The 14,363-nt window shown below is 40.3% G+C and overlaps 1 protein-coding gene across 3 annotated transcripts in view; it reads left to right on the forward strand.

The window, feature by feature from the left end:
• Nucleotides 1–14,363, forward strand: part of LOC139968141 (coiled-coil domain-containing protein 186-like) — a 103,657-nt gene that overhangs the window by 26,965 nt on the left and 62,329 nt on the right. For all 3 annotated transcript variants that reach the window (XM_071972532.1, XM_071972531.1, XM_071972533.1), the window contains exons 13-15: nt 1,436–1,600; nt 12,924–13,139; nt 14,101–14,273. In XM_071972532.1, coding sequence (XP_071828633.1) covers nt 1,436–1,600; nt 12,924–13,139; nt 14,101–14,273 — 554 coding nt within the window. The remainder of the gene's footprint in view (nt 1–1,435; nt 1,601–12,923; nt 13,140–14,100; nt 14,274–14,363) is intronic.

Raw genomic sequence — 14,363 nt, forward strand, 5'->3', positions numbered from 1 at the left:
TTGTAGTATGAGTTTACCAATCCCTCTCCTTTCTATTCACAGCTGGTAAGGGAAGACTTGACTAGGGTAGTTTGTAGTATGAGTTTACCAATCCCTCTCCTTTCTATTCACAGCTGGTAAGGGAAGACTTGACTAGGGTAGTTTGTAGTATGAGTTTACCAATCCCTCTCCTTTCTATTCACAGCTGGTAAGGGAAGACTTGACTAGGGTAGTTTGTAGTATGAGTTTACCAATCCCTCTCCTTTCTATTCACAGCTGGTAAGGGAAGACTTGACTAGGGTAGTTTGTAGTATGAGTTTACCAATCCCTCTCCTTTCTATTCACAGCTGGTAAGGGAAGACTTGACTAGGGTAGTTTGTAGTATGAGTTTACCAATCCCTCTCCTTTCTATTCACAGCTGGTAAGGGAAGAATTGACTCGGGTAGTTTGTAGTATGAGTTTACCAATCCCTCTCCTTTTTATTCACAGCTGGTAAGGGAAGAATTGACTAGGGTAGTTTGTAGTATGAGTTTACCAATCCCTCTCCTTTCTATTCACAGCTGGTAAGGGAAGACTTGACTAGGGTAGTTTGTAGTATGAGTTTACCAATCCCTCTCCTTTCTATTCACAGCTGGTAAGGGAAGAATTGACTCGGGTAGATTGTAGTATGAGTTTACCAATCCCTCTCCTTTTTATTCACAGCTGGTAAGGGAAGACTTGACTAGGGTAGTTTGTAGTATGAGTTTACCAATCCCTCTCCTTTTTATTCACAGCTGGTAAGGGAAGAATTGACTCGGGTAGTTTGTAGTATGAGTTTACCAATCCCTCTCCTTTCTACTCTCCTTCCTGCTCCTTGCCACCTTATGCATGATAATTTAAGGCTCTAATGGGTTTTGGAGGAGGGGGTGGGTATAGTTCGCTGTACCCATCATCACATCATAGACTGCAAGTAGTTTCATTATCATGCACACTGTATGCTTAACTTTCATGTGTATATAGGATCTGTGTCCCCCAATGGTAAGAAAGGGAGATTGTGTACAAAACACAAAGGCTGATAGTTTAATTGACATTCTGATTTAAAACATTTATGATAAGAAAATCAAATTTGGAAAGACTTATTAGTATTAGAATGGTTGAAAGGCTGTCATCCAAAATAGGTTCCTCTCCATCCTCCCCCATCCCTCCATCCTCTCCCACCTCTCCCACCCCTCCATCCTCTCCCACCTCTCCATTCTCTCCCACACTCCACTGACTTCATGCCATTCCCTAACCATCCCATCACCAATTGTACCATAGAAAAGTTGAAAATATAAAAAATGCCATTGGTTCACCTTTTTTGCTGTTAACGTCTTTCAGATGAATCCCCTTCTGTTTGATGGTTACTACATATTATCATGCTATGTAAATATGTAATATATGCATCTTTTAAGTAATGCCTCTGTCATCATTTCGACAGTCAACCGATCTTCAGCGTGAAAAGGATTTCAGGCAGCGAGAAGTCACCATTCTGACAAGTCGTCTCAATGAGAAGTCTCGAAATGAAGACGACCTCACTCTGAAGCTTGAGGAAGCCAAGGACGAAGCTAAAACGTTAAAGAGGAGACATGTCGCCAATACAAAAGTAAGTATCACATGACTCTTTGTGGGGAAAAGTGATAGGTTCTTTAAGAATTGCAAGAAGTTATGTTAAAAGCCTCACTTTGCATTGAAGTTTGCGGCAATCTTGTGGTCACCTGTTCAACTGATGTGGTCGATTGAGTGGAACTTATTTTGGTTGGCTACACCCTGGATCCTTCCCTAGAGTAGATCACAGTGGGTGGTCTGTGATGTAATAATAGCACATGCTCTTGACAAGCTTTACCTTTCTGGTTTCTTCTTCTTGCTGATTTATCCTTGAAACAATTTGGAATTTTTGTTTCGATTTAAATATGCCACCATTTGGTATGTAGCCCACTTTGAAGGTCCAAAACCAGCAATATGCTGCATCCCACCTTCAACCAAAGAAATATGGTGTTACCTAGTTCTGGGTTATAAATTAAGCAAACAGGTAGTTATTCCAATGCTTCTCTTTATTTTGTACTTCAGACTCCTCAAAGACACCACTGCTTCCTTTTACATGTCAGAAACATGGAGCCTTCATTTCCAACATCCACTAGACTACTATGCACATCACTGTAACCTCAAAAATCCTTTAGATTCTCATTTCAAAAACTATCATATAACATTGTGATCTCTACATGTCCTTAACAAGTCCCTGCATTTCCTTGTCTCTCCTAAAACACCCTAAGCTTTTCCCTTTCCTTTCTCCCTTAATGCATCAGCTCCTCTCCTGACAAACACCACAGCCCAACTGCCTTAAACCCAAACTACCTTCTTCTCATCATCTCTACCTTTTCTTTAGTCCTCTTTACAAGTGTTGCACCCTTCTTTTTAAGCCCAGCTGTTTGAATCCCCTTAAGAATGCCCTAGTGATAGCTTATGCAGCTAATGTAACTTAGCTCAGCTTTCTGTTCCTTACTTGCAGACTTCACAACAAATGGTAACCCCCAAAAAATGATATGTGACAGACTTTTAACAAGATTCTCACATCTCACACGGCACTCGTTGAATGAAATTGGCAAATTAGCATCAGTTCAAGCAAGAGACAAATGTGATGAGGATAGCATGTATGCTCTCTAGAGTGATCAAATTACAATGACCAGAGGATTTCCACTGTAACTGCAATAGTTAAAGAGGATTAGGATAGCATGTATGCTCTCTAGAGTGATCAAATTACAATGATCAGAGAATTTCCACTGTAACTGCAGTTGTGATGGGGATGAGGAGAGCATGTATGCTCTCTAGAGTGATCAAATTACAATGACCAGAGAATTTCCACTGTAACTGCAATTGTGATGGGGATGAGGAGAGCATGTATGCTCTCTAGAGTGATCAAATTACAATGACCAGAGAATTTCCACTGTAACTGCAATTGTGATGGGGATGAGGAGAGCATGTGTGCTCTCTAGAGTGATCAAATTACAATGATCAGAGAATTTCCACTGTAACTGCAGTTGTGATGGGGATGAGGAGAGCATGTATGCTCTCTAGAGTGATCAAATTACAATGACCAGAGAATTTCCACTGTAACTGCAATTGTGATGGGGATGAGGAGAGCATGTATGCTCTCTAGAGTGATCAAATTACAATGACCAGAGAATTTCCACTGTAACTGCAATTGTGATGGGGATGAGGAGAGCATGTATGCTCTCTAGAGTGATCAAATTACAATGACCAGAGAATTTCCACTGTAACTGCAATTGTGATGGGGATGAGGAGAGCATGTATGCTCTCTAGAGTGATCAAATTACAATGACCAGAGAATTTCCACTGTAACTGCAATTGTGATGGGGATGAGGAGAGCATGTATGCTCTCTAGAGTGATCAAATTACAATGACCAGAGAATTTCCACTGTAACTGCAGTTGTGATGGGGATGAGGAGAGCATGTATGCTCTCTAGAGTGATCAAATTACAATGACCAGAGAATTTCCACTGTAACTGCAATAGTGATGCAGGCATGAGCATTTTCCGCGGATTTCCGTGATTTCTTTTCTTCCTCCAAAAATATACACCTCTCAATTTCCGTGAATATCTAACAACAGCGTTACTGTATCATTTGATCCGTCGTTCGCATGTTTTTCATCACCAATGCATATCCAACCTGCAGGGGACAAAAACTCTTATCCTAGCACACTGTAGCATCCGCAAACTGGAGCCTATACCGCAATTTTTCTCTGGATTTTCATAACGTTCCCAACATTATTGCAACGATATTTTCATAAATTTCCTATGATTTTCAAAGTATCATTAGAGTAGGGACAACTGAGGAGAAGTGTAGCTCCTGAATATTATTCCACATTCAGACTGACCATTGTGTACATTTTATGAACAGTAACTTTTTAATTATGGGTCGCCATGATTGAAAGAATCAAGTAGGGTGAAAGCCACAGGCTAGGCATGTGGCTTCAGTGTGCACATTTTGAGTGTGAAAACTTTGCTTTGAGTGCTTTATTAAATTCAAAATTCTTTGTAAAATAGGCACTAAACTGATGTCTTAAAACCTCAAATTTCTCAGAGCTTCCGGGGGCATCGACCCCTGGACCCCAACTGGGGCATTTCCCATGTACCCCACCATGGGCTCTAAGGCAGGATCATGGACCCCACCTGTAACTGTGTCGCGCTGTGTGCCGATTGACGCCTTTGGCGTTAGTATAGTATCACCCACAAAGTTCAGTGATTTTTTTTTATACCCCAGGCTCATCCCTGGTGATGAGGAGAGCATGTACGCTCTCTAGAGTGATCAAATTACAATGATCAGAGAATTTCCACTGTTACTACAATAGTAAAGAGGATGAGGATAGCATGTACGCTCTCTAGAGTGATCAAATTACAATGATCAGAGAATTTCCCACTGTTACTACAATAGTAAAGAGGATGAGGATAGCATGTACGCTCTCTAGAGTGATCAAATTACAATGATCAGAGAATTCCCCACTGTTACTGCAATAGTAAAGAGGATGAGGATAGCATGTACGCTCTCTAGAGTGATCAAATTACAATGATCAGAGAATTCCCCACTGTTACTGCAATAGTAAAGAGGATGAGGATAGCATGTACGCTCTCTAGAGTGATCAAATTACAATGATCAGAGAATTCCCCACTGTTACTGCAATAGTAAAGAGGATGAGGATAGCATGTACGCTCTCTAGAGTGATCAAATTACAATGATCAGAGAATTCCCCACTGTTACTGCAATAGTAAAGAGGATGAGGATAGCATGTACGCTCTCTAGAGTGATCAAATTACAATGATCAGAGAATTCCCCACTGTTACTGCAATAGTAAAGAGGATGAGGATAGCATGTACGCTCTCTAGAGTGATCAAATTACAATGATCAGAGAATTCCCCACTGTTACTGCAATAGTAAAGAGGATGAGGATAGCATGTACGCTCTCTAGAGTGATCAAATTACAATGATCAGAGAATTCCCCACTGTTACTGCAATAGTAAAGAGGATGAGGATAGCATGTACGCTCTCTAGAGTGATCAAATTACAATGATCAGAGAATTCCCCACTGTTACTGCAATAGTAAAGAGGATGAGGATAGCATGTACGCTCTCTAGAGTGATCAAATTACAATGATCAGAGAATTCCCCACTGTTACTGCAATAGTAAAGAGGATGAGGATAGCATGTACGCTCTCTAGAGTGATCAAATTACAATGATCAGAGAATTCCCCACTGTTACTGCAATAGTAAAGAGGATGAGGATAGCATGTACGCTCTCTAGAGTGATCAAATTACAATGATCAGAGAATTCCCCACTGTTACTGCAATAGTAAAGAGGATGAGGATAGCATGTACGCTCTCTAGAGTGATCAAATTACAATGATCAGAGAATTCCCCACTGTTACTGCAATAGTAAAGAGGATGAGGATAGCATGTACGCTCTCTAGAGTGATCAAATTACAATGATCAGAGAATTCCCCACTGTTACTGCAATAGTAAAGAGGATGAGGATAGCATGTACGCTCTCTAGAGTGATCAAATTACAATGATCAGAGAATTCCCCACTGTTACTGCAATAGTAAAGAGGATGAGGATAGCATGTACGCTCTCTAGAGTGATCAAATTACAATGATCAGAGAATTCCCCACTGTTACTGCAATAGTAAAGAGGATGAGGATAGCATGTACGCTCTCTAGAGTGATCAAATTACAATGATCAGAGAATTCCCCACTGTTACTGCAATAGTAAAGAGGATGAGGATAGCATGTACGCTCTCTAGAGTGATCAAATTACAATGATCAGAGAATTCCCCACTGTTACTGCAATAGTAAAGAGGATGAGGATAGCATGTACGCTCTCTAGAGTGATCAAATTACAATGATCAGAGAATTCCCCACTGTTACTGCAATAGTAAAGAGGATGAGGATAGCATGTACGCTCTCTAGAGTGATCAAATTACAATGATCAGAGAATTCCCCACTGTTACTGCAATAGTAAAGAGGATGAGGATAGCATGTACGCTCTCTAGAGTGATCAAATTACAATGATCAGAGAATTCCCCACTGTTACTGCAATAGTAAAGAGGATGAGGATAGCATGTACGCTCTCTAGAGTGATCAAATTACAATGATCAGAGAATTCCCCACTGTTACTGCAATAGTAAAGAGGATGAGGATAGCATGTACGCTCTCTAGAGTGATCAAATTACAATGATCAGAGAATTCCCCACTGTTACTGCAATAGTAAAGAGGATGAGGATAGCATGTACGCTCTCTAGAGTGATCAAATTACAATGATCAGAGAATTCCCCACTGTTACTGCAATAGTAAAGAGGATGAGGATAGCATGTACGCTCTCTAGAGTGATCAAATTACAATGATCAGAGAATTCCCCACTGTTACTGCAATAGTAAAGAGGATGAGGATAGCATGTACGCTCTCTAGAGTGATCAAATTACAATGATCAGAGAATTCCCCACTGTTACTGCAATAGTAAAGAGGATGAGGATAGCATGTACGCTCTCTAGAGTGATCAAATTACAATGATCAGAGAATTCCCCACTGTTACTGCAATAGTAAAGAGGATGAGGATAGCATGTACGCTCTCTAGAGTGATCAAATTACAATGATCAGAGAATTCCCCACTGTTACTGCAATAGTAAAGAGGATGAGGATAGCATGTACGCTCTCTAGAGTGATCAAATTACAATGATCAGAGAATTCCCCACTGTTACTGCAATAGTAAAGAGGATGAGGATAGCATGTACGCTCTCTAGAGTGATCAAATTACAATGATCAGAGAATTCCCCACTGTTACTGCAATAGTAAAGAGGATGAGGATAGCATGTACGCTCTCTAGAGTGATCAAATTACAATGATCAGAGAATTCCCCACTGTTACTGCAATAGTAAAGAGGATGAGGATAGCATGTACGCTCTCTAGAGTGATCAAATTACAATGATCAGAGAATTCCCCACTGTTACTGCAATAGTAAAGAGGATGAGGATAGCATGTACGCTCTCTAGAGTGATCAAATTACAATGATCAGAGAATTCCCCACTGTTACTGCAATAGTAAAGAGGATGAGGATAGCATGTACGCTCTCTAGAGTGATCAAATTACAATGATCAGAGAATTCCCCACTGTTACTGCAATAGTAAAGAGGATGAGGATAGCATGTACGCTCTCTAGAGTGATCAAATTACAATGATCAGAGAATTCCCCACTGTTACTGCAATAGTAAAGAGGATGAGGATAGCATGTACGCTCTCTAGAGTGATCAAATTACAATGATCAGAGAATTCCCCACTGTTACTGCAATAGTAAAGAGGATGAGGATAGCATGTACGCTCTCTAGAGTGATCAAATTACAATGATCAGAGAATTCCCCACTGTTACTGCAATAGTAAAGAGGATGAGGATAGCATGTACGCTCTCTAGAGTGATCAAATTACAATGATCAGAGAATTCCCCACTGTTACTGCAATAGTAAAGAGGATGAGGATAGCATGTACGCTCTCTAGAGTGATCAAATTACAATGATCAGAGAATTCCCCACTGTTACTGCAATAGTAAAGAGGATGAGGATAGCATGTACGCTCTCTAGAGTGATCAAATTACAATGATCAGAGAATTCCCCACTGTTACTGCAATAGTAAAGAGGATGAGGATAGCATGTACGCTCTCTAGAGTGATCAAATTACAATGATCAGAGAATTCCCCACTGTTACTGCAATAGTAAAGAGGATGAGGATAGCATGTACGCTCTCTAGAGTGATCAAATTACAATGATCAGAGAATTCCCCACTGTTACTGCAATAGTAAAGAGGATGAGGATAGCATGTACGCTCTCTAGAGTGATCAAATTACAATGATCAGAGAATTCCCCACTGTTACTGCAATAGTAAAGAGGATGAGGATAGCATGTACGCTCTCTAGAGTGATCAAATTACAATGATCAGAGAATTCCCCACTGTTACTGCAATAGTAAAGAGGATGAGGATAGCATGTACGCTCTCTAGAGTGATCAAATTACAATGATCAGAGAATTCCCCACTGTTACTGCAATAGTAAAGAGGATGAGGATAGCATGTACGCTCTCTAGAGTGATCAAATTACAATGATCAGAGAATTCCCCACTGTTACTGCAATAGTAAAGAGGATGAGGATAGCATGTACGCTCTCTAGAGTGATCAAATTACAATGATCAGAGAATTCCCCACTGTTACTGCAATAGTAAAGAGGATGAGGATAGCATGTACGCTCTCTAGAGTGATCAAATTACAATGATCAGAGAATTCCCCACTGTTACTGCAATAGTAAAGAGGATGAGGATAGCATGTACGCTCTCTAGAGTGATCAAATTACAATGATCAGAGAATTCCCCACTGTTACTGCAATAGTAAAGAGGATGAGGATAGCATGTACGCTCTCTAGAGTGATCAAATTACAATGATCAGAGAATTCCCCACTGTTACTGCAATAGTAAAGAGGATGAGGATAGCATGTACGCTCTCTAGAGTGATCAAATTACAATGATCAGAGAATTCCCCACTGTTACTGCAATAGTAAAGAGGATGAGGATAGCATGTACGCTCTCTAGAGTGATCAAATTACAATGATCAGAGAATTCCCCACTGTTACTGCAATAGTAAAGAGGATGAGGATAGCATGTACGCTCTCTAGAGTGATCAAATTACAATGATCAGAGAATTCCCCACTGTTACTGCAATAGTAAAGAGGATGAGGATAGCATGTACGCTCTCTAGAGTGATCAAATTACAATGATCAGAGAATTCCCCACTGTTACTGCAATAGTAAAGAGGATGAGGATAGCATGTACGCTCTCTAGAGTGATCAAATTACAATGATCAGAGAATTCCCCACTGTTACTGCAATAGTAAAGAGGATGAGGATAGCATGTACGCTCTCTAGAGTGATCAAATTACAATGATCAGAGAATTCCCCACTGTTACTGCAATAGTAAAGAGGATGAGGATAGCATGTACGCTCTCTAGAGTGATCAAATTACAATGATCAGAGAATTCCCCACTGTTACTGCAATAGTAAAGAGGATGAGGATAGCATGTACGCTCTCTAGAGTGATCAAATTACAATGATCAGAGAATTCCCCACTGTTACTGCAATAGTAAAGAGGATGAGGATAGCATGTACGCTCTCTAGAGTGATCAAATTACAATGATCAGAGAATTCCCCACTGTTACTGCAATAGTAAAGAGGATGAGGATAGCATGTACGCTCTCTAGAGTGATCAAATTACAATGATCAGAGAATTCCCCACTGTTACTGCAATAGTAAAGAGGATGAGGATAGCATGTACGCTCTCTAGAGTGATCAAATTACAATGATCAGAGAATTTCCCACTGTTACTGCAATAGTAAAGAGGATGAGGATAGCATGTACGCTCTCTAGAGTGATCAAATTACAATGATCAGAGAATTTCCCACTGTTACTGCAATAGTAAAGAGGATGAGGATAGCATGTACGCTCTCTAGAGTGATCAAATTACAATGATCAGAGAATTTCCCACTGTTACTGCAATAGTAAAGAGGATGAGGATAGCATGTACGCTCTCTAGAGTGATCAAATTACAATGATCAGAGAATTTCCCACTGTTACTGCAATAGTAAAGAGGATGAGGATAGCATGTAGGCTCTCTAGAGTGATCAAATTACAATGATCAGAGAATTTCCCACTGTTACTACAATAGTAAAGAGGATGAGGATAGCATGTAGGCTCTCTAGAGTGATCAAATTACAATGATCAGAGAATTTCCCACTGTTACTACAATAGTAAAGAGGATGAGGATAGCATGTACGCTCTCTAGAGTGATCAAATTACAATGATCAGAGAATTTCCCACTGTTACTACAATAGTAAAGAGGATGAGGATAGCATGTACGCTCTCTAGAGTGATCAAATTACAATGATCAGAGAATTTCCCACTGTTACTACAATAGTAAAGAGGATGAGGATAGCATGTACGCTCTCTAGAGTGATCAAATTACAATGATCAGAGAATTTCCCACTGTTACTACAATAGTAAAGAGGATGAGGATAGCATGTACGCTCTCTAGAGTGATCAAATTACAATGATCAGAGAATTTCCCACTGTTACTACAATAGTAAAGAGGATGAGGATAGCATGTACGCTCTCTAGAGTGATCAAATTACAATGATCAGAGAATTTCCCACTGTAACTGCAATAGTAAAGAGGATGAGGATAGCATGTACGCTCTCTAGAGTGATCAAATTACAATGATCAGAGAATTTCCCACTGTTACTACAATAGTAAAGAGGATGAGGATAGCATGTACGCTCTCTAGAGTGATCAAATTACAATGATCAGAGAATTTCCCACTGTTACTACAATAGTAAAGAGGATGAGGATAGCATGTACGCTCTCTAGAGTGATCAAATTACAATGATCAGAGAATTTCCCACTGTAACTGCAATAGTAAAGAGGATGAGGATAGCATGTACGCTCTCTAGAGTGATCAAATTACAATGACCAGAGAATTTCCCACTGTTACTGCAATAGTAAAGAGGATGAGGATAGCATGTACGCTCTCTAGAGTGATCAAATTACAATGATCAGAGAATTTCCCACTGTTACTGCAATAGTAAAGAGGATGAGGATAGCATGTACGCTCTCTAGAGTGATCAAATTACAATGATCAGAGAATTTCCCACTGTTACTGCAATAGTAAAGAGGATGAGGATAGCATGTACGCTCTCTAGAGTGATCAAATTACAATGATCAGAGAATTTCCCACTGTTACTGCAATAGTAAAGAGGATGAGGATAGCATGTACGCTCTCTAGAGTGATCAAATTACAATGATCAGAGAATTTCCCACTGTTACTGCAATAGTAAAGAGGATGAGGATAGCATGTACGCTCTCTAGAGTGATCAAATTACAATGATCAGAGAATTTCCCACTGTTACTGCAATAGTAAAGAGGATGAGGATAGCATGTACGCTCTCTAGAGTGATCAAATTACAATGATCAGAGAATTCCCCACTGTAACTGCAATAGTAAAGAGGATGAGGATAGCATGTACGCTCTCTAGAGTGATCAAATTACAATGATCAGAGAATTCCCCACTGTTACTGCAATAGTAAAGAGGATGAGGATAGCATGTACGCTCTCTAGAGTGATCAAATTACAATGATCAGAGAATTTCCCACTGTTACTACAATAGTAAGGAGGATGAGGATAGCATGTATGCTCTCTAGAGTGATCAAATTACAATGATCAGAGAATTTCCCACTGTTACTACAATAGTAAGGAGGATGAGGATAGCATGTATGCTCTCTAGAGTGATCAAATTACAATGATCAGAGAATTCCCCACTGTTACTACAATAGTAAAGAGGATGAGGATAGCATGTATGCTCTCTAGAGTTATCAAATTACTTCTTAAAAGTACAAATACTTGCGGCCCGCCTTAATTCAAGAGGTGTTTCATACCAAATACGTGGTGCTTCCACAACTGAAGATCTTTGCCCCCAAACCCAATTTGACTTGGCCTCTTTCAGGAGAGACAAATGAGTATATGCCACTCCTGAAAGATATTGGTCTGGAATTATCCCAGAAAACATGCATTTACATTTTGTATGCAGTATTTCTCTGCTGTAGTTCTATGCAGTAGTTCTCTGCTGTAGTTCTATGCAGTAGTTCTCTGCTGTAGTTCCATGTAGTATGCATTACACTGTCAGGGTCTACACAGTAAGCATTTCACTGTCAGGGTCTACCCAGTATGCATTTCACTGTCAGGGTCTACACAGTATGTATTCCACTGTCAGGGTATACACAGTATGCATTTCACTGTCAGGGTCTACACAGTATGTATTCCACTGACAGGGTATACACAGTATGTATTCCACTGTCAGGGTCTACCCAGTATGCATTCCACTGTCAGGGTCTACACAGTATGCATTTCACTGTCAGGATCTACACAGTATGCATTCCACTGTCAGGGTCTACACAGTATGCATTTCACTGTCAGGGTCTACACAGTATGTATTCCACTGTCAGGGTCTACCCAGTATGCATTCCACTGTCAGGGTATACACAGTATGCATTTCACTGCCAGGGTATACACAGTATGCATTTCACTGTCAGGGTCTACACAGTATGTATTCCACTGTCAGGGTATACACAGTATGTATTCCACTGTCAGGGTCTACACAGTATGCATTTCACTGTCAGGGTATACACAGTATGCATTCCACTGTCAGGGTCTACACAGTATGCATTCCACTGTCAGGGTCTACACAGTATGCATTCCACTGTCAGGGTCTACACAGTATGTATTCCACTGTCAGGGTATACACAGTATGTATTCCACTGTCAGGGTCTACCCAGTATGCATTCCACTGTCAGGGTCTACCCAGTATGCATTTCACTGTCAGGGTCTACACAGTATGCATTCCACTGTCAGGGTCTACACAGTATGCATTCCACTGTCAGGGTCTACACAGTATGCATTCCACTGTCAGGGTCTACCCAGTATGCATTCCACTGTCAGGGTCTACCCAGTATGCATTTCACTGTCAGGGTCTACCCAGTATGCATTTCACTGTCAGGGTCTACACAGTATGCATTCCACTGTCAGGGTCTACACAGTATGCATTCCACTGTCAGGGTCTACCCAGTATGCATTTCACTGTCAGGGTCTACACAGTATGTATTCCACTGTCAGGGTCTACACAGTATGCATTCCACTGCCAGGGTCTACACAGTATGCATTTCACTGTCAGGGTCTACACAGTATGCATTTCACTGCCAGGGTCTACAGAGTATGCATTTCACTGCCAGGGTCTGCATTCTTTCTTGTGCTGCATAAAGCTCACTTCTTTCTTCGTTCACAGGATCTCACAAGACAACTCCAACATGCAAAGAAACGAATTGAATCCCTGGAGAAGGATGGCCATGGCGGTAAAGAGAGTAACAGCATGGGGTCACGTACCAGCTCATCGGGGTCCCTGGAAACGGCAGGGGTACCAAGTCAGAGCACGTCCAGTTCAGCCAGAGGGAGTATATCTGGACCAGCAGCTGGGGAAGATAAAACATCACAAAGCTCCCAGGTAGGAGTGTGACACTGGTCACAAGACACACACACACACACATAGAAACACAAACACAAAACAGACATAATAAAACAGATACGTAAGGGATTAGAAAATGGATAAATTAATTTTTTGATATGTAAATTTAACCAGCTTTGGTAAAATGACAAATTAAAGATCAGCTTTACTCAAGTGGGGTGGCAAAGATAGGTAATGTTCATACTGAAATCAGTACGATGTATACACACATGCAAGTAGAGTTTGAAATTGTGTAGCTATAGAAGTTTGTACATGTTGTATGCAGATTGTTTTATATCTCTTAGGATCATTCCATGTTTCATTACAAATGACAGATGTACTTACGTCTGGCTAGTGGTCGTGCCAGGATAGAAGGACAGTGCCTCGAATTAACGGGATGTCTAGCCAACCTAACTGCAAGACTTCTTGAGTTTTAGACTATGGCAAAACCTATTACTTACTGAGAAGCCACCAAAGTTTGCCTTACTATGAAAATCATTAAATGAATATGAACTACCAAACTGATGATATTCATAAATGTATATAAATTTTAGTTTTGAACAAAACACAACGTCTAAGTAGACTGTTGTATCACGTAGAGATGTAAAAGTCATTGTCATTTCCCGTTGTGTTTGAGAAGACACTTCTGCCTGTGAAAATCAATCCAAAACTGGGAAATAATGAAAATATCTTGACAAAACCTGCATTTATACCTTTGTGATTGTTAACTGTACTACAATTTGGTTATTTTTAATTTCTTTGTGTTTGCATATTTTACAATTAAATTCAGCTATGACCACCAAATATAGCACTATTTACCAAAAAACAATTCCAAGACTCTGGAGAATTCTTCCTTCCATCTCATTCAAGCGTTGTATCGTTTGTTACTTGGAAAGTAAAGTGTCCCGTCTGTGGGTAAAGTCATTTACAAAAATTCCTAAATTTTTTGATTCTATTGTAGAGTCCTCAGGTGACAATAGCTTCAGGGAACAATGACTTTCCAGGGATAGACAAAGGGATGCTCGTAGAGCGGATAATACGACTCCAGAGGTTGCAGCAAAAGTACAAGGAGAAGATTGAGTTTCATCTTGAGCACAATAGGAGCCTAGTAGAGGTTGTTCAGAAGAAGAACAAGTGAGTACACCCCATGAATTAGGTTTCACTGCCAAACTTTTGTCCAGCTTTTGACCTGAAATTTCACAGATTGCAGGCTGGATTTCAAAC

Source organism: Apostichopus japonicus, chromosome 5 (genome assembly GCF_037975245.1).
Source record: "Apostichopus japonicus isolate 1M-3 chromosome 5, ASM3797524v1, whole genome shotgun sequence".
Lineage (NCBI taxonomy): Eukaryota > Metazoa > Echinodermata > Holothuroidea > Aspidochirotida > Stichopodidae > Apostichopus > Apostichopus japonicus.